This window comes from Astyanax mexicanus, chromosome 4, assembly GCF_023375975.1.
Source record: "Astyanax mexicanus isolate ESR-SI-001 chromosome 4, AstMex3_surface, whole genome shotgun sequence".
Taxonomy (NCBI): Eukaryota; Metazoa; Chordata; class Actinopteri; order Characiformes; family Acestrorhamphidae; genus Astyanax; species Astyanax mexicanus.
In genome coordinates, this window is record NC_064411.1 from 19,797,861 (window position 1) to 19,819,063 (window position 21,203).

Sequence of the window (21,203 nt, forward strand, 5' to 3'; positions counted from 1 at the left end):
TTCAAGCACACCATCAAACCAACTGCACACACATACAGACACATCAGTAATATCAAATATAACATTACCAATAAATAATAAGACTAATAAATAAGCAAATAAAAATAAATAAAATAAGTAAATAAAATAACTCTGCATTTGAGTCCACCTCCCCCACTAAACCGTAACACCATGTGCCTATTGTACTCCTTCACAGGAGCCGGAATGGGTACAGACATGGTGCTCCACATGCCTTGTTTGGCCTTTACCTGTCTCCTCACTGTGTCGCCATTGTATGCCTTGTGGATTGTGGAACACATTGTGACCTCCCTTGTATCCATCCATCTGACATACAGCAGCTTTCCCTTGTCTGTACCAGCGGATGCTTCCTCTTTGGGCCCTCTTCAGAAGATCATTATTTTTTGTGGACGGAAATCCTTGACGAATGGAAATCCTACGAATGGTACCACAAGCAAGTGTGTTGTTTTTCAGCATGTCAGAGAAAAGTTTTGGACTGGTGTAAAAATTGTCCATGTAAACCATGTATCCATGGCCAAGTAATGAATAGTCCAGAAGTGTCTGGACCGAATCATAACTTAGCCCTTTTCCAGATGTAAAGGCACTTTTCCCCTCATAGAAAAAAAAAATCCATGTGAACCCACTTGCAGAAGTTTGTAGCCCCATTTTGTGGGCTTTGCGTTCATATTCTGGGTCTGTCCCAAAACCTAGGGAGCTCTCTACATAGACAGCATCTTACGTCATTGGATGCGCGTTCCCGAGAAGTAGGCTGTCCCAATTCTTAGATACCTTAAAATGCTGTCTACTAAGATACCTTATTCTGACCCTGTAATAAGAGAGCATTAGACCCTTCCTCAGCCGGTAAGGCAATCCCATGATGCAGCGCGGGGCAGCACAGCGTAGCTCAACTTCTTCCATCATGGCGGACGGAAGTGGATCGGCCAGCGCCGAAGTCATTTTTAAATGTAAGTTATTTAAGTTTTTATAGCGTAAGTGTGGTGTTTCATGAGTTTTCTTGGCATAAAATAACATAAATTAGCGTTTTATTTGTAGTTTTGGTTAGTTGGTGGCCGTTTTCCAGTTTTTTATATATCGAGGTGTTAGCATTTATGCTAGCGGGTTTTGAAGCGCCAGTGCATTGTTTTAGATGGGCTGATGCTAACTAGCCTGTTAGCTCAATAGCTAACTAGCCTCACTGGCGATATTCAGCGCTTTTTTATCAGTCGCCGTAAAATTTTATTAGTTAACTCAGTTAACCCTTTCTTTATAGTTAGTTAGACCTGTCGGGTTTATACGATCTGTATGTGGGCTGTTTAACGTGATAGCCAGTGTTCAGATATACAAATTACTTTCACTCTTTTAGGGACCAGATCAGCAATAGAAGCCTTTATAAAGGCTCGCATAGAGAAGGAGAGGCTCTTCACTGGGGAGAAAAACTCCGCTCTCTCAGCTTGGAAGTAAGGGCTTATTTTAGCTAAACTAGTTAGTTATTTAACGATAATATATTATTATTCTATTGCATCTTAAATGATGCAGCTGTTACACTTTGATAAATTAATCCAACCAGCTAGCTAACTGCTTATGATTACAGTAATAAAACTATAGGTTTGTGGCAAATAAGTTGACAGAAAGCCTGCTTTAGAAAACTAAATAGTTAATACGTAACTAATGCATTGTCAGTTACAGCATAACTAAGCTAATATTAAGCTAAGAATTGCTTAAGTTATACATTCATGCATTTAGGTATCTTTCTAAACTAATAAAAAAATGTAGGTAGATATTGCAAAATATTTTCCTGAACTATAAAGCATCTTAATGCCATAATTTGTTTTTGTTTCTTCTTTGACAGGACTATTCTTCTGGAATTGGGGCTTGCGGACAAAGTTACGCCCCAACAAGCCAGAAAAAAAATGGGACAATCTAAAAAAAAAGTACAAAGTAAGTTCAAAGATTAACCTGAAATTGTGTAGAATAATGAACAATGTATTTTATAGATTTTTATGTACTGATTTGAGTGTAGTTTACATATGTTAATAATTGTTAATGTTAAAGTATAATTCAGTTAGAGAGGATAGCAGATTGAGGTTAGATTACAGGTTTAATTTTATTTTAGGAGCTGAAGTGTCCACCTTCAGGGAGTGGGACAGACAATGGGGAAGCCACTGCAGCTACTTGGCCCTGGTTCAGCCTCATGGATGAGGCTCTTGGCAATCGACCATCGGTCACACCACCTTTGCTAATAGCCTCATCTAATGAGGAGGAACCAGGGCCATCTTCTGTTGTGGCATCCCCGTTGTCTGAGCAGAGAGGAAGGAAGCGGCAGGGAACTCTTCTTGACCTCCTGCGAGAGGACATGGAGAGAGAGAGGGAGAGAGAAGAGAGGCAAGAGAGAGCAGAGCAGGAGCGGTCAGACCGCTTGTATAATCTCTTAGAAAAGCTTGTTAATAAAATTAACTAATTTATTCATGCATATTCAAAAATTAAAGTTGCTGTTTTAAGAACTGTCATTTGTGTGTGTGTGTGTTTTTTTTTTAAAGCAGTCATGGTAAACTAATGCATGCCTTGCAGGTATTCTATACTGAAATTTACTTAATGGGTTGTTCGTTGTAGATTAACACTTGCTGAAATTCATACTCTTGAAGTGCATTTTTTATTCTAAACACACTAACAGAACAAGACTAATATTAACAGTGAGTAGAACAAGTGAACTGGTTTAAAGTAGCACAAATAAGACAATGGAATAAGACATTTTAAACTAGAACATTAAACAAAAATGATTGAGGCTTATACAATATTTACATAAAAAATATTTACAGTGCAAATGTAACAGTTAATGAAAACCGAACTGATCTATTTGTTTCCAGTTTGATAAAATTACTGGACACCAGCAATGTTGGCACAAAGTTGCTCTCGTAATTGGTGGCCACTGACAGCTGTGATGTCTTCTTCCTGCACATCAGCTTCCTCATCTTCATCTGCTTCCTCCTCAGGCTGAACAACATCTCCCGCTCCCATGCAGATGTTGTGCAGAGTGACACAGGCAGCAATCACCTCTGGCACAAACCTTGGATTTACCTCTTGGGCATGCAGGAAAATTGACCTCCATCTGGTCTTCAGCATCCCAAAAGCACGTTCAATTATAGAACGTGCCCTTGCATGATGCCTATTGAAGGCCACCCTCTCTTCTCCTCTGACAGGCTTCTTGAATGGAGTGATGAGGGCTATGGGCTGAGAGATGCATGGGTACCCACCATCACCAAGTATCATGTAGCCCCTGGGTGGGAAAGTGGCCTGCCGATACAGAGTGCTGTGACGGAGCACCCGTGCATCATGTACTGAGCCAGGAAAGCCAATAAAAACATCCAGAAACTTTGCCTGGTGGTCACAGACAGCCTGAAATTGCACAGAGGGGTAGAGCTTCCGGTTTCTGTAGCACTGTGCATCAGGTTCTCCAGGGGCTTTGATACGCACATGGCACCCATCTATGGCACCCACTACAGAGTGAAAAGCTGTATGGTTTCCCAGCCTCACGAAGCCATCAGAGATGCTCTGCAGTTCTTCGGGTTTTGGGTGCCGGATAACTTTGGGTAGGATTTGCCGCATTTCACTGGCCATTCTGTGAATTACACGGTGCACTGTAGAACGGGGCATAGCAAAAGCACGGGAAACAACGCGGTATGATGTGCCACAGGCCAACCAAAAAAGAAAAACTAACACCTCAATGGTCCCCCCCCAACCATGGGTGCCTTCGTGCTTGATAAGTTGAAAAAGCACTTTCAGGGATTCACGGCTCAGGCGAAAGTCAGGCTTGGTGTCTTGGGTGTCGTCCAGAAATATTCTCAAAAGTGGTACACTTGTATTCAGAGAACAGTATCTTGAAGGTCTTTCTCCCTGCAAGAAATGAAAAATTGATTATATATATGCTGTTTGTGTATTTATTTATTTATTTACCTGTGTGTGTGTGTGTGTGTGTGTGTGTGTGTGTGTGTGTGTGTGTGTGTGTGTGTGTGTGTTTAAAGAATAACACATCTGTTTTGTAAATTAACTGTTCACACAGGTTCTATTTATTTATTGTTAATAAATTAATTGTCTGCATGTGTATAGTTGTATCACTTTGAAGTTAGCATAAAATAAAACGTGTATTTGCAAAAACAGATTAATGCTATCCTTTAAACATACCTTTCATGCTTAAAAGACAGCATTTGTCTGTCTGCATATCAACTTTTTTCCCCCACAATTTTCAATTAATTGAATGCTGTATCAGCTTGATTATATATTATATACTTGATTATATACTTGATTATATAACTATCTAATCAATATAATTGTATTAAATAAACAATGTAGGTATGCTTCTTAGTGTTATGTACATATTGTTATAATAATTATTATTATTAATAATAATAATAATAATAATAATGATGGCTTAGTTAGCTAATTGTTCATAAAATACTATAGCTTTTACAGTTAAATAATTGGGGGGTGGGGGAAGCTTTAATAGTTGAATTTTTACCTCAGTGTATGAGAGAAAAGTTTTTACCTCAGTGTATGAGAGAAAAGTTTTTACCTCAGTGTATGAGAGAAAAGTTTTTACCTCAGTGTATGAGAGAAAAGTTTTTACCTCAGTGTATGAGAGAAAAGTTTTTACCTCAGTGTATGAGAGAAAAGTTTTACCTCAGTGTATGAGAGAAAAGTTTTTACCTCAGTGTATGAGAGAAAAGTTTTACCTCAGTGTATGAGAGAAAAGTTTTTACCTCAGAGAAAATCTGAGCAGATCTTACCTGTTCAAGTGCAGAAATCAGCGCTCTTCTTCTTAAATGTCGGTGTCTGGCTGCAGCACGTCGGCTCTCACGTCTCTGTCGCTCTTCCTCCAGCGCAAAAACTATTAAAAATGCAATAAAAACGGCAAGAGGTTCGTCCATAATGCCGGTAGGGTGATGAGGTGGTTCCCGCGGCTGAGGTAAGTAAACAGTGGGCGCGTGCTGTGGGCGGGGCCAAGTCGTGACGCAGTCGCTGCCTAACTAGAGAGTCCCAATAATGTGTCTTATAAGGCTGGATGGCGGTTAGAACGCTGTCTAGTTAAACAGCTGTCTACGTAGTCAGTGCCTACATAGAGAGCTCCCTAGGTTTTGGGACAGACCCATTGTTTCAGTCCACTTCTTGCTTTGGAAGCCACCATTCTTTTGTCAATGGACAATTCTCTCCTGGGCTGGAAAAAACTGCGACATGCTGTGAGGATGTCTGTGTAGAGTGGCTTTATTTTAATCCGGAGTTCCTTTTTTCTTCATGTTTTCTTCATCCTCCTGAGGGTCAGAGAGATGAAGATTGCTGGAAATAGCAGTAAACCTCTTACTGCTCATCACTGTGGACGGGAATGGAAAGCGGTACAGTTTTTTCTTGGACCAAAGATCTGTGATATTCCTCACTTTTACCAGTCCCATATATATAATGAGTGCGAGGAACACATAAAACTCCCCAACAGAAACAGCTGTCCACTTCAGCTTCTTTCTACCTGCAGCTGAAATGTCTCCAAACTTATTTGTGTTGATCACAAGACTTTGGACAACAGAAGAGCTGAAAAACATCTGAAACAGCTGCAGAGGTGAGTATATGATGCCTTGCAACAGTTGTGGTCCTGGTGGTCGCCTTGGATGAAATCTGGGGAGACTTGGTTCCTCATCCTCATCGGAGACATCATGCCACCTGTCCTCTTCCTCCTGCTCCGAGACCTGAGGTGGACCACCAACTCTGCTTCTTGGTGAAAGAAGAGGAGCACCTGATGAGCTGACCTTCCCCGTGCCGCCTTCTTTTTCACAGCATGTGATCTTAGGGTGGAGGTGGAGGTTCTAGGCAAGGGGCTTGATGGCCCCTGAGATGCAGCTGGAGTTGGGGGTGACCGGCCTACTCCGTTTAGGCACTGAAGGCTCCCAGTCCTTATCTGACCCAGAATCGATCCTATTAAAACATCCAAACAAACAAATATTACAATAGAGAAAATAAAAGTAACACACACACACACACACACACACGTGTGTATATATATATATATATATATATATATATATATATAAATAACCCAGAATCGATCCTATTAGAACATCCAAACAAATATTATAATAGTGAAAATAAAAGTAACACACACACACAATAGCTATGGCTATATATATAAAACTTACTTACTTACTCGTCCACAACAGGGTCCTCCCCCCGGACAAAGGCCTCCTCCACAGCGGAGTCGTAGCTATCGCTGCTTTCGTCGGACTCTACAACCTCCTCTGTATCACTCATCCTATCCAACTCTGCCAGGACTTCTGCCACCCCATAGAAAACCTTTTTTTTAGGTTTCTGGGTTTTTTTGGAAGCCATTTTTAAGTTTATTTGGAGTCTAACATGCGACTGTGGCGTGCGAAATGCTGCGCTCTCTGTGTGCTAGTCTCCCTTGTCTTCCTGTTTACAACCCGCCTCCCCGTTTGTGTGTCTGCCTAACTTGGCACCTGATTGGCCGACAGACTTGATTGACATTTGTGTTGAATGATGTGAAGGTCAATATGACGTCTTATTTTATAATCTTCAAAAAAAAAATAGATCCCTAAAATAACATAATTATAACTGTATTAGTGCAAGAACCACTAACAATTCACACGACAGGGGGGCGGGGAAAACATAATTCTCATGAGAACTTGATATTTCTCATTCTGTGGAGGAATATATTGTTCCTGAAAACATCTTGTTCACACAACATAGTGGTTATGTAGAGATATAAAGGGTTTCACAGCAGCTTCTAAACCAGTTCTCTATGTGTTCTGTCTCTCTCTCTTTCTGCTCTCTCTCTCTCTCTCTCTACTGAAAATGCCGTCTAAGAAAAGGTTTTCTCTCAGTGAGGATTTCTCACATCTCTTTCACCATGACAGAGACATAGAGGAGAATGTGTCTGAGAAAAAGGAGGACTTTAGAGAGGATCCTGTTTATAATGAATCCTCATCTGATGAGAATGAGCCCTTTACTGTAGATCCTCTTCTTGTCTCTCAACCAATAGAAAACAGACTACCTTCCAAAAGTAAAAAGTTATTATGGTCTGTCTCTCCATTTGAAGAAAATGATAAACTTAGTGCTGCTAATGTAATCAGAATAGTTCCAGGTCTCAGCAGATACGCTGTCAGCCACGTCCAAACATAAAATCAGCATTTGAGTTCTTCAGAACACCATCAATCTAAAAGGATAAACTACTTTAGATGATACATTTAGAGGGAGGTGTGTGTATAGAGGCATAGTTAGAAAGACTTGGACTTAATCCCACATGTAAGTCTACATTGTGTTGCTCAGTTTGGAGAGTACAAGTGAAAAGGAGAAGAAAGAACAGGTGTTTGGGCTGCAGACAGATCCAGCACGTCTCTAAACACAGTCCATGTCTCCTCCGTATCCTACGCTTCAATAGCACAGAAACAAGGCAGGACTGATGAGATCTTAATAAACTCAGCAATATGTTAATATATATATTTTTTTTTTTTACGATTTTTAAAAAATGGCTATTCAAGTAGTCAACAAACAAATATAGCATGTGACATAAACTTGGTTAAAAATGAAGCGAAAAGTGAAATTGACATAAACATAAAAGGTGTTAGTAAATCTGAAGGTAACAGGAGGGTTAAAACTACCCCAAAAAATAGCACTTACCAATTTTACTCAAAGATCAGAACTATTGTTAAAGTAGAAATTGTGACATTTCTTTTCAATACTTTCTTTGAAACAAAGATCCATTAGAACAATAGTACTGACCTTTGGTTAAAACTTGGTAAGTGCTATTTGTTGGGGTAGTTTTAAGTGACTCAAGCAACCAGGGGTGTTTGTCTTATATTTCTACACAGAACCAGATATAATCTGACCAAAGTATTCTCCAACATCAGTAACATCTTCCTTTAATATGTACAACATTTTGTGTACAAGTTGGCTAATATTTTGTAGTAGAATGAGAATGCTTGCTGGACTTATTTTGGAAAAGTTAAAAAATATATATATCATTCTATGAACAAATACATTTAAACAAATCCATTTAATTTTACAAGTAATTAGTTTAAAAACTGATTTTTGCATATGAAGTTTCAAATGCTTTTACAAGTGTGAAGTACCCTTCTATACAGAAATCAGGATGGTCCATTGTGATGTCAGAGAGTGATTTTACAGGGAGTAGGTGTGAATGACCTCAATTTATGGAAAGCTTTCAGAATGCATAAATAGAAAGACGTTAGACAAGTAGAGCTGGGCGATATGGCCAAAAAAAAAAAACATCATTTTTTTTTATTAGATTTTCTATTTAAATCAAATTTTCCCCTACTAAAAAGCAGATTAAAGATGATAAAAATGGTTAAAAACTAGTTTTTATTTATTCAGTTTTCACTTAAATGTCCCCTTTGTGGTTAAAGTGCAACCAGAAACAAACCTATTGTAAACAGTGAGAACAGCCAGTAACTTTTAGAAAGCTTTCTCCAACATATTTTAGGTACTGACACAATGTACTCTCAAACTTAAAAAATAAATAAATAAAGCCTCCCTCAAAAAAAACAAATAGAAAAAATAAAATGGTGACCTTTTTGATAAAACTTACAAAATAGAAAACACAATTTAATATGCTATTAAGCAAAGACTTTTCCCCATTGGGCTTGAATTGCAAAACAAATCTTTTAAATAAGTGCCAGTGTTCTATAAAATGTTCTATAAATGCTTGTTTTACTTTGGATGGTGTGCTGCTGCTGCGTTCATTCGGCTGGGAGAAATACTTTTCTTTTCCCACTCTGCTACACGCTTCTGTTTTAAGGTATAGAGATAAATTTGTTGCGCTGCTTCGTTTAGAAGCAATCGGTTTTAAACACACAGTGAGGATCTGTTTGGTCTATCCACGTCCTACGCGGCAAAACCGAACCAATTCTGGGCACAAGCTCTGCTGTCATGTGTTGTGTTGTGCGGTGTGTGGGGAGCGCGTGCGGGAGGGAGGGAGGGAGGTGTGGGGTCTGCGCGCGGGAGGGAGGGGGAGAGAGGGGCGGGGCTAAGCCTGTGGTACAGGAGCTCACAGGGGCGCGTCGGTGGTGAAACCGTCCTTAACTGTAAATTCGAATTAATCGATAAAATCGATTAATCGCCCAGCTCTATAGACAAGGTGAGCAGCAAACAAGATCTGCTGCAGAACGATCTCCTTTTCAAGAACCTGCAGGACATCAAGAAGGTAAATGCAAAGAAAATGTAACCATAATATTTTAAAGTATGTTTTTTTTTAAACTCTACCAGAATCAATGTCAGAATTGGTACTTTAACAACAGCACTGATCTTTCCATAGCAATTAGTAAGTGCTATTTTTTGGAGTTGTACAGGAGCAAGGAGCAATCAGAGAATCTCTATAGAGGAAAAACTCAGTTCAGATTCTGCTCTGAATCTCAGCCACTCAACAGAGTCTTAAATGTATAAAAGCTTAAAAACAAATTTTTATTATAAAAAGTATCAAACATTTAAAATGTTTAAATGTGTGATATTTTATAGAATAAAATTGCACTAATTTCCTCAAAGCAGCACAACTACAACTATTTTATCACTGCAGAGATAATTATTAAAGCTTTTAAACTGCATTTATAATCCTTTTAAACAAGATCTTTGTGTAACTCCAGCATCAGTCCAGCATATGCTAGGAATGCTAGTACATTTACTGAATAAAAAACATTTGTAGAAAATGGAAATATAGAGGTATGTTTTCTTTCCTATTTTAGTGAAATACTTTGTTCTACTTTGTAAAATTAAAGGAAAACCCCAGAGAAGTAGTTATACAGTGTTTTAAATGAGAGTTTTAGCTGTTTAGCTCCATTCAGCTCCATGCATTGAGGACTCCCTCGCGGGCTCCCTCTAGCGGTGATGGGGTATAATGTGATATAGCGGGGGAGGGGGCGGGGCTCTACATAACCCGGATGAGGCTGAGCTTCCGGGGTCTGTAGCTGGAGCAGAGGAAAAGCAGGATCAGCTGAACTACAGAAGGTACGAGAATCTCTCTCACTCTCTCTCTCTCTTTTAAAGGCGAGCGAGCGCTGGATGTTAATCTACACAGATTTCTCTTCTGAAAACTGTTTATTTGGGTGTTTAAAGCACTTTTGTTTATTTACAGTAAGCTTAGATTTACAGATTTTTCCAGCACTGAGGCAGGATCATTAGCATTAGCAAAATTAGCTTGTAACATGACAGTGTTGTTACCAATACCACACCTAACAGCTAAAGTTAATTATAAAGGATAGGTTTAACCATTACAGACAGATTGTTCATATTTAGGCTATATAACAACACATTTAATGTGTTTAAGACATTCAGGCTGCTAAGAGTATTTTATAGTTTGGAAGTGCCAGCTAGTTTAGATTAGCTAACTATCTAGATATCATTGGCCAGGTTAGCTAAAGGTGGCTAGAACATTAACTTACCTACAAAATTAAAAGTTTGTGCTGTTCTTCTGTGCTTTACCGCAGAAGCTCCGGTGAGTTCAGATAAGTACCAGATAAAGAATATAAATATTTCTGTTTTGTAAGGAGCTTAAAATGTTAATACGAGAGTTAAAATGTTATTCATTTTAGCCTTCATTCAGCTAAAGCTGAAGGCTAGCAGGCGGAAGCTAGCAGCGATTAGCATTAGCGATTGGGTTAAATGTGTAAATATATCATGTTATGTGTGAAATATGGCTGTTTGTAAGCTTAGCTTGCAGTAAATTGCCCCAAACTGAAATATACATTTTAGTCTGGGGCTTGTAAAAGCTTTTACTGATACTGTGTTTTTGTTTTAATATTATTTTATGCTGTGCTACACACAGTTTTATCAGTTGTAGACACAGAAGAAATGTCTTGTTTCAGTCGTGATTACAATAAAGTAAATATTTCATGCTAAAAGGGACAAATTGATCATGGTTGTAATTATTTTGTGTGTGCTTTTTACTTTCTGGTGGAAAAGTGTATATGTGTGTGTATATATATATATATATATATATATATATATATATATATATATATATACGATAGTGCTGTATACAATTATTACAGTCTGCAACGGTAGGGGGAGCCCACACGCACAAAATCTCAATCCTACCTAGTGGAGCTTTAAGGGATTTTGATCTGCATGTACAAAAAAACAAAACAAGTTCACGAGTGCGTATCAATGTTAGATAATGTGTTAGAAAATAATGAACTGTTATCAAGAACTGTAAAAACTCAGGTTTTTAAGCATTGATTTGGATAACTGTCTTTGGTTAATATTTGTGGAAACTTTTATAATTTATTTTAATGTAAATGTTTTGTCTGTGTCCTTGTACTTTTAGCTTTTTGTGCTTCAGGTCAGAACATCTCATTCTGAAATATTGAAAAACTAATAAATTATAATTTTTTTTTTACCATTATTGAGAAAACTTAACAAAATAACAAGCAAGTTGTACATTGTGTCTCTGGCAACCAGCCTACAAGGTCAATATAGTAGAGTGGTAAAAGTATGGAATAATGTATTATAGTGTAAAGTGAGATACTAATGTAGTAGTAAAACATTGTATTCGGTATGTAGAATTGTTTCTGCTACACAAATTCAGCCTGCTGACAGTTATATATAACTATATATTATAATGTCTATGGAGTTAGAATAAAAGTTCTGAAACCTTTATGGTGTCCCAGTTGTTTTGTCCATATAGTGAAACTGATCTAGGTACTTTTGGATAATTGACCTGCTTTTATTTTAATATACAATTAATTCATTTTTGTTTTTTCCAGAAATAAAAATATTCCTGGTTTTCTCCAGAAATTCATCACTACCAACAACCAGGATAATTAACAAAAAGCAATGTTAAACTGCTGAAAGAGGTGAAGCACAAGCCGTCCTGAAGAATCTCCAGAACACGCAGAAATCGTTTGACACATTAAACAGACAAATTAAGCCAAGTCCCGACATGGAGAAACATCAGCACTCTGTCAAGAGTTTTACTAAACAGAGTAATCTCAAAAATCACCAGCGCATTCACACAGGAGAGAAACCACATCACTGCTCAGACTGTGGGAAGAGTTTTACTAAACAGAGTAATCTCAAAAATCACCAGCGCATTCACACAGGAGAGAAACCACATCACTGCTCAGACTGTGGGAAGAGTTTTACTCAACAGAGTAATCTCAAAATTCACCAGCGCATTCACACAGGAGAGAAACCACATCACTGCTCAGACCTTGGGAAGAGTTTTACTAAACAGAGTAATCTCAAAAAACACCAGCGCATTCACACAGGAGAGAAACCGTATTACTGCTTAGACTGTGGAAAGAGTTTTAATCAACAGAGTAATCTCAAACTGCACCAGCGCATTCACACCGGAGAGAAACCGTATTACTGCTCAGACTGTGGGAAGAGTTTTACTAAACAGAGTACTCTCAAAATTCACCAGCGCATTCACACAGGAGAGAAACCGTATTACTGCTTAGACTGTGGAAAGAGTTTTACTGAACAGAGTACTCTCAAAATTCACCAGCGCATTCACACAGGAGAGAAACCGTATTACTGCTCAGACTGTGGGAAGAGTTTTAATCAACAGAGTACTCTCAATAATCACCAGCGCATTCACACCGGAGAGAAACCGTATTACTGCTCAGACTGTGGGAAGAGTTTTACTAAACAGAGTACTCTCAATAATCACCAGCGCATTCACACCGGAGAGAAACCGTATTACTGCTCAGACTGTGGGAAGAGTTTTACTACAAAGAGTACTCTCAATAATCACCAGCGCATTCACACCGGAGAGAAACCGTATTACTGCTCAGACTGTGGGAAGAGTTTTACTACAAAGAGTACTCTCAATAATCACCAGCACATTCACACAGGAGAGAAAACTATCCCAAATTTGTTCCACTGCAATAAAAAGTGCAAATCGTAAATCTTTCAGACAGAACACCTTATCCTACAAAAATTTTTCACTTTGTCACTTGGGACACGTTCCACCAGAAACAAACATGAACTGAATTTAACAATGAATTTTACAGGTTCAGCAAAATGAATCTGATCCAGCGATGATGTTTATTGAATTTAATGTTATGTTTTCTCGCATGTTTGATATTCCAGGACATTCTTCGTGAGACACAGCTCAGTTTTTAGGGTAGTTACGGTAGGAGTTCAGTTCTGAAGAAGGGAAGGTTGTTTAAGTTCGAGTGAGGGCACTGCCAGTGCTTGCACCAGATGTTAGGTTAGCATAATTTAGTCTTTAAAATGTAGATGTTGTTAGGAGTACAGTAGGATTCTTAGTCTGCAACTAAGCATTTTGGATCAAACCTTCAGTGCTTATGCCTAAAAGGTTTTGAATGCATTTAATCGCTTTTCTAGTATATACAGATTTAATTATTTCCATTAATTTCCAGTATCTCTGTTTTTCCTCTGTGGAAGCCGTCCTCAGTTCCCCAAGCTTAGCATAGCTTACTTTAATGCTATCAACTGCCAGGCCACCCATATGAAAGGATAAGGGGAAAACACCACCTGAGGAACTCCAGAGAGAGAGTGCTCACAAAAGTGTGACCCAGAGCCACAGAGAGACGACACTGTGCCGGGTACTGCCGTGTGGAGCATTCAGACCCCACAGAGAGGCCAACAAAATATTTTCCAGAGGTTAAATAAAACGCTCCAGCCGTAGTTCTCATACTGAAATCAACCCCCTCCAGACCTGTATAGCGCAGTAAAGTTGCTGGCTCATTTATTGCCCCTGCTGTTGTTCTCTCTGTTACAATAGAGGGATATTTTGTTGATGTATTACTCAAGTTTTTAACTCTTTTTCTTATTAGATATTGTATCTTGCTTAAGACTTTTTAATCTCCAAAGTAACTAAGAATATCCAATTAATTTAGTTCATTGATTGTTTTTATCCAGTAACAACTATTATCCTTGCATTGCTTCACATCTATATTTACTAGGGGTGCAGGAAAAAATCGATTGGAGCTAACATTGAACGATTCAGAATCGATTCTCATTTTCCTAAAAACGTGTTTTTTGGGTGAAGCTACTGTCGCGCTGAGCTTTTTAACTGTCCTGCGGAGCTCTTTAACTGTTAAAAAGCTCTGCGCGACAGTAGGTGAACTCCCAGTTAGGCAACAGAGGGGTGTGCATGCTAAAAGCTAGTGTATTTAGTATCTTCTCTGCTTGTTACATAATTATAGCCTATCTAACGTTCCACTCTTGACCTTGTGGCTGTTTATGAGTGTTTTCTAGTTTTAACAATGTCTACCTTTTAGAAATGAATACAGGATTAGTCAACCATGCTAGAAATTAATCATTCATTATTGTGGCACTGTCACTACATTGCAAAAATATTTAATACAGTAAGGAACCTAAGTTTATTGTTTGAAATAAATGTTCTATTTGTTTAAATTGTCTTTTCATCTTTTTATCTTCTCACATAATTTAAACAAAATTTATAGGCCATTTGAATTGATAAATCATTCTAGAATCGAAAATCGTTTCTGAATCGAATCTTGACCCCAGAAATCGGAATCGAATCAAATCGAAACACTGAGAGATTTATACCCCTAATATTTACTCGTGTGTGTTTCAATAAAATGCTTTTATATTGCAAGATCTCCAATCTCGTGTTTTCTCACTATATGGTTGGTAACCTTTCTGTGACCTGGAACCTATCCATCCTGAGCCTGTTTTATGTTATTATTTGGTGAAGGGTGTGATTGGAGATAACCACACCTGCACACTCTTATTTTTAAATGTTTTATACATTTATATATACAGTTATTATTTTTGTGTTCACTTAATAATTTATTTAAAAACTGCTCTCTTTTGAACTGTCACAATGACGCAGGGCTTTGGAGGTTGTTTGTACGTTTTCAGGAATCAGGAAGGTCAGAGTGTTTTCATCAACAGTGAGAGCTGTGAGGAGAACGTGACCCTGAGTGGCAGAGAAGCTTCACTGCTGTTCTGCTGTTCTGGGACCAGTGCATATGAACTAGGAGACAACAAGCTCTCTGAGTGAAGTGCTGGGAACCTCTCCTCAGATATCCAGCGCTTGCCTGTTCTACACGCCGTAAAGTCGCACACAGGCCAGAAGATCTTTCCATCCACTCTTTTCCTCTGTTTCATCTTCTCACAGACTTTAGGGCACATAAGGATTGTTTGGAACACAAGGACTGTCTGCTGTGTTCATGAAGGACACAGAGCTGAACAACATCATGATAAGAACTTGTTGCTCAGACAGGCTGGAGCTGATCACATCATTGGAACTGGACAACAAGCTGTTAACTGGACTGGATAAATGTATAACTGCTTGGATTAAGTCTGGAGGGCTCCCTCTCTTTCTCTCTCTCTGGGTTGTGAATGTGTTGATCTATCACGATTTTATTACACGATTTTATGTTCACTCGTTGATGTACTTTTACTCTTTTCTAATATATATTTATATATATATATATATATATATATATATATATGTAATGCTGAAACTATGCTTTTTCCAGTGAACTTTCATACATTTTAAATTCTAAGCTCTGACTCATTGGTCATCATTTCGTGTTCATAACACTAACTTTACCAAGTGTAGATGCGGTCACTGCACTGCCGTGCCGACTGCAACCGAGTGTATTTGCTGTCAGGAGGCTAACGTGGACCATTTGCTCAGAGATCTTCCCTGCAGAACCCTGAGCAGAACTTTTCAGATGCTTGTCTGAGGTATCTATTCTCTCTCTATGTGAGGTCCATGCAGAAACCCTGCAGCCCATCAACAGCAGTTATTGCCATCCCATAAACTAGCCTGTTTATATACATTTAAATATTTAGCATGTAAAGTTCAAAATTCATTAAGACTGATTGTTGATAAACCGTTCAGTTTGTAAGTTGAAAGGCTTGCTGGGTAGCTAGCTTTATTTAGCTAGTGTAAGCTAGCATTGGCTAGCTATCTTAAAAAGGCTAGCATTAGCTATTTAGCTCACTAACTTAGAAGGCTAAGTAGCTAATGCTAGCTTTTTCATCTGTTAACTGTCAGCTGTGTGTGGTTTGGCTCATTCCGTGCAGCTCACAGCTGCTGCTTTTATAGTAACTCCAGTCGGACGGTCTGTACATCCCAGCTGTTCAGAGTTAAAATTAAAAAGGAGGAAAAAAGCCTCGGACTTCAGCTTATTTGTCCAGCGAACAACTAAATTAATGCTCTTGACTCAAAAACCCTATCCTCCATAGTCTTCGTGTAGAAAATGCTCGCTACTAACCCTAGCATTGTGGCTAACCCTACAAAATTATACTACACCCAGTATTGCTACACCCAGGGGCAATACAAAGGTGCCCTCTTTGCATCGATTTTTAGTTTGGCTTTTATTATCCATTAAGGAACTAGTGTAGGCTAATAGTTATTTATATGTTAGGTGTTGGAGAACCAACCTCGAGACGTCACTTACAGCGCTGGAACAAGATGGCGCTACACTTACTTAAAAAATGACGTTTAGATTGCTTATTATTTTAACTCAGTTTCACTGACAACTGTTAAACTTATAAAATTTGTTAGAGTAAAAACTCATCTTGCGAATTATATTAAATATTGAAGTGTTTCATGTCCACTTTAATATTAGCTAATGTAGCTAACTAAGACATTACAAACTGAAAAAAGTAGATAAAGTTAGCTAAAGTAGATAACTAAAATATTCCACATTGAAATAATGTAGTTAACATTAGCTAGCTAGCTAAATCATTCCACACTGAAACATAGTTGACATTACCAAACATTAGCTAACCAAAAGTTACCTAAAGTAGCTAGCTCAAACATTCCACACTGAAATAGAGTAGTTAAAATGAGCTAACCTAGCTAGCTAAAAGATTCCACACTGAAAAAAAGCGGTTAAAATTACCTAAAGTAGCTAGCTGAAACATTACACACTGAAATAAAGTAGTTAACATTACCTAAAGTAGCTAGCTAAATCTTTTCACTATGAAATAAAGTGGTTAACATTAGCTAACATAGCTAGCTAAATAATTCCACTCTGAAATAAAGTAGTTAAAATGAGCTAACCTAACTAGCTAAATCTGTCCACTTTGAAATGAAGTAAACATTAGCTAACCTAGCTAGCTGAAACAATCCACACTGAAATATAGTTAACATTGGCTAACCTAACTAGCTACATTTTTCCACTTTCAAATAAATTAAACAATAGCTAGCCTAGCTAACTACAACATTCCACACTGAAATAAAGTAGTTAACCTAGCTAGCTAAAACTTTCCACTCTGAAATAAAGTTAACATTAGCTCACCTAGCTAGCTAAAACGTTCCACAGTGAAATATAGTTAACATTAGCTAACCTAGCTAGCTAGATCTTTCCACTTTCAAATAAATTAAACATTAGCTAACCAAGTTAACTACAACATTTGACATTGAAATAAAGTAGTTACATTTAGCTAACCTAGCTAGCTAATTCTTTCCACTTTAAAATTAAGTAAACATTAGCTAACCTAGCTAGCTTAAACATTGCACACTGAAATAGAGCAGTTAACATTAGGTAACATAGCTAGCTAAATAATCCCACACTGAAATAAAGTAGTTAAAATGAGCTAACCTAACTAGCTAAAACATCCCACACTGAAATATAGTAGTTAATATTAGCTAACCTAGTTAGCTAAAACATTCCACACTGAAATATAGTAGTTAACATTAGCTAACTGTGGAAGATTACAAAATAACAAGATTAGCTTACAATAATCATGATAGCCAAAATCTTAACCTATGATTTCTTAAACTATGATTAAAACACATATTACACAAATAGATCTATGAAAGCTATAAATCTATATTCTACTAATCATTAATCACTGAATCAAGAGTTAGTCACTAAAACCACACGTACACACAGTTATTATTTGATTCATAAAATCAGCAATGACATTTGAATGGCTCAACCGAGAAAGCACGCTTCCTCGTCTTACTGGTAAACATCTTGAGGTTACAGAGGCTAGCAGACTAAAAGAGTTCCTCTTTTACTCCTGGGCTCTAAGGAGTTCCTCTTTTACTCCTACGCTCTAGGAACATAGGAGAGTTAGATTAAAAGCCAGTAAAAAACATACATTTTCTAGCCTTGCACTTAAAGATTGCGTCTAACAAAATTATACATGCAGCTTCAAGCTATGTTAAAATATACTAACTAATTAATCTTACTGTAGGTCTAGTAGAACTAATTAATCTGACTGTAGAATGTAGCAAAATTATTATCAATAAAACAGAGTATGAACTAAAGAGGAACTGTGCCTTGCTGACCTTAAGACATGCCTTGTCACCTTGGCAAGGGAAGTAACGGACACCTACGTTTTCTCAGAAGTAAAGGTTAAGACAACTTTCAAGTTCCTCAGAAGTCTGGAAAAATGAAGTAAACAATATGATATACCATATTTGGAAAGATAGCATAAAAATTAGAAGCCACCTAGCAACAAGGTACGTCACAGAAGGGTATACGTCACCCAAGGGTATAAAGATGGAGTCAGAAATGTCGAAGGTCAGAAGAACTAGGATGCATGCCTGTAATGTTCTTCCCAGATCTGAAATGTTCTTCCCAGATCTGAAATAAATCATACTTGTTCACTCTCAATCTCCGTGTCATCTGAATCCTTGGATCAACGAACATGCAACACAAAAAGCTAAGACAGATTTTTCTACATAACCTAGCTAGCTAAAACATTCCACACTGAAATAAAGTAGTTAACATTAGCTAACCTAGCTAGCTAAAAGATTCCACACTGAAATAAAGTAGTTAACATTAGCTAACCTAGCTAGCTAAAAAATCCCACACTGAAATAAAGAAATTAAAATCACCTAAAGTAACTAGCTGAAACATTACACACTGAAATAAAGTAGTTAAAATGAGCCAACCTAACTAGCTAAATATGTCCACTTTGAAATGAAGTAAACATTAGCTAACCTAGCCAGCTAAAACAATCCACACTTAAATAGAGTAGTTAACACTTTCAAATAAATTAAACATCAGCTAGCCTAGCTAACACACTTAAATAAAGTAGTTAACATTACCTAACCTAGCTAGCTGAAACATTCCACACTGAAATATAGTTAACATTAGCTAACCTAGCTAGCTAGATCTTTCCACTTTCAAATAAATTAAACATTAGCTAACCTAGCAAACACACTTAAAGTAGTTAACATTAGCTAACCAAGCTAGCTGAAACATTTCACACTGAAATATAGTTAACATTAGCTAACCTAGCTAGCTAGATCTTTCCAATTTCAATTAAATTAAACATTAGCTAACCTAGCAAACACACTTAAAGTAGTTAACATTAGCTAACCAAGCTAGCTGAAACATTCCACACTGAAATATAGTTAACATTAGCTAACCTAGCTAGCTAGATCTTTCCACTTTCAAATAAATTAAACATTAGCTAACCTAGCAAACACACTTAAAGTAGTTAACATTAGCTAACCAAGCTAGCTGAAACATTTCACACTGAAATATAGTTAACATTAGCTAACCTAGCTAGCTAGATCTTTCCAATTTCAATTAAATTAAACATTAGCTAGCCTAGCTAGCTAAAACATTCCACACTGAAATAAAGTAGTTAAAATTAGCTAACTTAACTAGCTAAATCTTTCCACTTTGAAACGAAGTAAACATTAGCTAACCTAGCTAGCTGAAATATTCCACACTTAAATAAAGTAGTTAAAATAAGCTAACTTAACTAGCTAAATCTTTCCACTTTGAAATGAAGGAAACATTAGCTAACCTAGCCAGCTAAAACATTCCACACTGAAATATAGTTAACATTAGCTAACCTAACTAGCTAGATGTCTCCATTTTCAAATAAATTAAACATTATCTAACCTAGCTAACACAATTAAATAAAGTAGTTAACACTAGCTAACCTAGCTAGCTGAAACATTCCACACTGAAATAAAGTTAACATTATCTAACCTAGCTAGCTAGATCTTTCCACTTTCAAATAAATTAAACATTAGCTAGCCTAGCTAACTACAACATTTCACACTGAAATAAAGTAGTTAACCTAGCTAGCCAACCTAGCTAGTGTTGTAAAAAAAGAAAATGAAAGATGGGTTCACACCCACCCCTCATCCGGGGTACAACTCCCCTACGTGTTCGTTTGATAGAGTCGCAGACAGGTGGAGTGAGGTTGAAAGCAAACCAAGTATTTATTACTGAATTCAGGAGAACCAATACATACAAGACAGTTATGTTATGCTTTGCTTTGTCCACGTTATTATAGCAAGTAAAATCCGAACAATGCTTTTCATTTACTGATAAATATTTTCAATATGTATTTATGCATATACAATGCCAAGCAGATTGCTTTTCACAATTATCAACAATACATCTATTTCCTTAAACAATTTGTCAAATCTCACTTACTGTTTCCCTTGCTCAAAAAGTGGCTCACATGTTGAATAGTGAAAGTTTAATTTTGTGATTTCTAAGTTTCTTATTTCCTATTTTTAAATTAGGATTGAGTGTGTCTTAAAGTTAAGACGGATCCTTTTTTAAATCAGTGCTCATCTGCATAGTGGTTGTTTTAAAACCAAAAGTTAAAAATAAATAGATACATAAATAAAGTAAAAGTTGAACAATGCTCTATATGTATAAAATAATGATTGGTCAATTTTTTAGTAATAGTGGTGAGGGATGAAAAAGGTAATAGGTTTTGTTGTAGAAAAGAAAATGAAAGGTGGGCTACCCCCACCTCTCGTCCGGGGTACAACTCCCCTGCGTGTTCGTTTGTTAGAGAGAGTCAGACAGGTGGAGTGAAGTTGAAAGCAAACCAAGTATTTATTACAAAGTACTGAATATTCAGGAGAACCCACACATGAAAGACCGTCCAACAGTCGTCCCAGCATAAGTTCTGACCCCCCTCTGATCTGACTCCATGTTTATACCCAAAATGACGTGAAACCTGCTGATGAGGCGTTGCTAAAATCATCTCATGTTAGTGTGCATAATTTCACGTGTCTGACCGGACCATCAGTGTTTGGCCTTGACTGTGTCCAGCCGGACAGTGTGGTATTGTTTCAGGAATTGACTGGGTCCAGTCAGACAGTGTGGCATTGTTTCAGTAATTAGACAGTGCCGCCCTCCCTATGTGCGCGCATCCTCCTCCCGCTTTGGTAGGTGAAGGACTTTGCACGCACAGAGAGAAAGGCCACACTGTTTGTCCTGAAGCCTCCTTTGTATCAATTTAGTTCA

General features: G+C 37.6%; 4 protein-coding genes and 1 long non-coding RNA gene across 9 annotated transcripts in view; 3 read left to right on the forward strand and 2 right to left on the reverse strand.

Annotated features, from left to right (window-relative positions):
* The window catches only part of LOC125801357 (zinc finger protein 239-like), a 95,664-nt gene extending 80,152 nt beyond the window's left edge, over positions 1 to 15,512 (forward strand). For 2 of the 4 annotated variants that reach the window (XM_049477951.1, XM_049477952.1), the window contains exon 3: positions 11,859 to 15,512. In XM_049477951.1, coding sequence (XP_049333908.1) covers positions 11,945 to 12,913 — 969 coding nt within the window. In that variant the 5' untranslated portion in view covers positions 11,859 to 11,944 and the 3' untranslated portion in view covers positions 12,914 to 15,512. Of the gene's footprint in view, positions 1 to 11,768 lie in introns of all 4 variants that reach the window. The other 2 variants (XM_049477949.1, XM_049477950.1) reach the window with 1 other exon arrangement.
* The window catches only part of LOC125801145 (zinc finger protein 850-like), a 503,810-nt gene that overhangs the window by 328,013 nt on the left and 154,594 nt on the right, over positions 1 to 21,203 (forward strand). The window lies entirely within an intron of this gene.
* Positions 1,946 to 5,142, reverse strand: LOC125801257 (putative nuclease HARBI1). The gene is made up of 2 exons (XM_049477686.1): positions 4,779 to 5,142; positions 1,946 to 3,888 (listed from the first exon to the last, which is right to left on the reverse strand). The coding sequence occupies exons 1-2, from the start codon at positions 4,917 to 4,919 to the stop codon at positions 2,872 to 2,874; spliced, it is 1,158 nt and encodes a 385-aa protein (XP_049333643.1). The 5' UTR covers positions 4,920 to 5,142; the 3' UTR covers positions 1,946 to 2,871.
* LOC125801143 (zinc finger protein 420-like) overlaps positions 9,989 to 21,203 on the forward strand; it is a 151,807-nt gene continuing 140,592 nt past the window's right edge. The window contains exon 1 of the mRNA XM_049477335.1: positions 9,989 to 10,011. The gene's annotated coding sequence lies outside the window, so the exon portion shown is untranslated. The remainder of the gene's footprint in view (positions 10,012 to 21,203) is intronic.
* Positions 16,757 to 19,477, reverse strand: LOC125801601 (uncharacterized). 2 transcript variants are annotated; one of them, XR_007438806.1, is made up of 3 exons: positions 19,349 to 19,477; positions 18,918 to 19,029; positions 16,757 to 17,072 (listed from the first exon to the last, which is right to left on the reverse strand). It is a non-coding gene; the product is annotated as an uncharacterized LOC125801601 (long non-coding RNA). The 2 variants fall into 2 exon arrangements; XR_007438805.1 differs by lacking the exon at positions 19,349 to 19,477 and adding an exon at positions 19,079 to 19,254.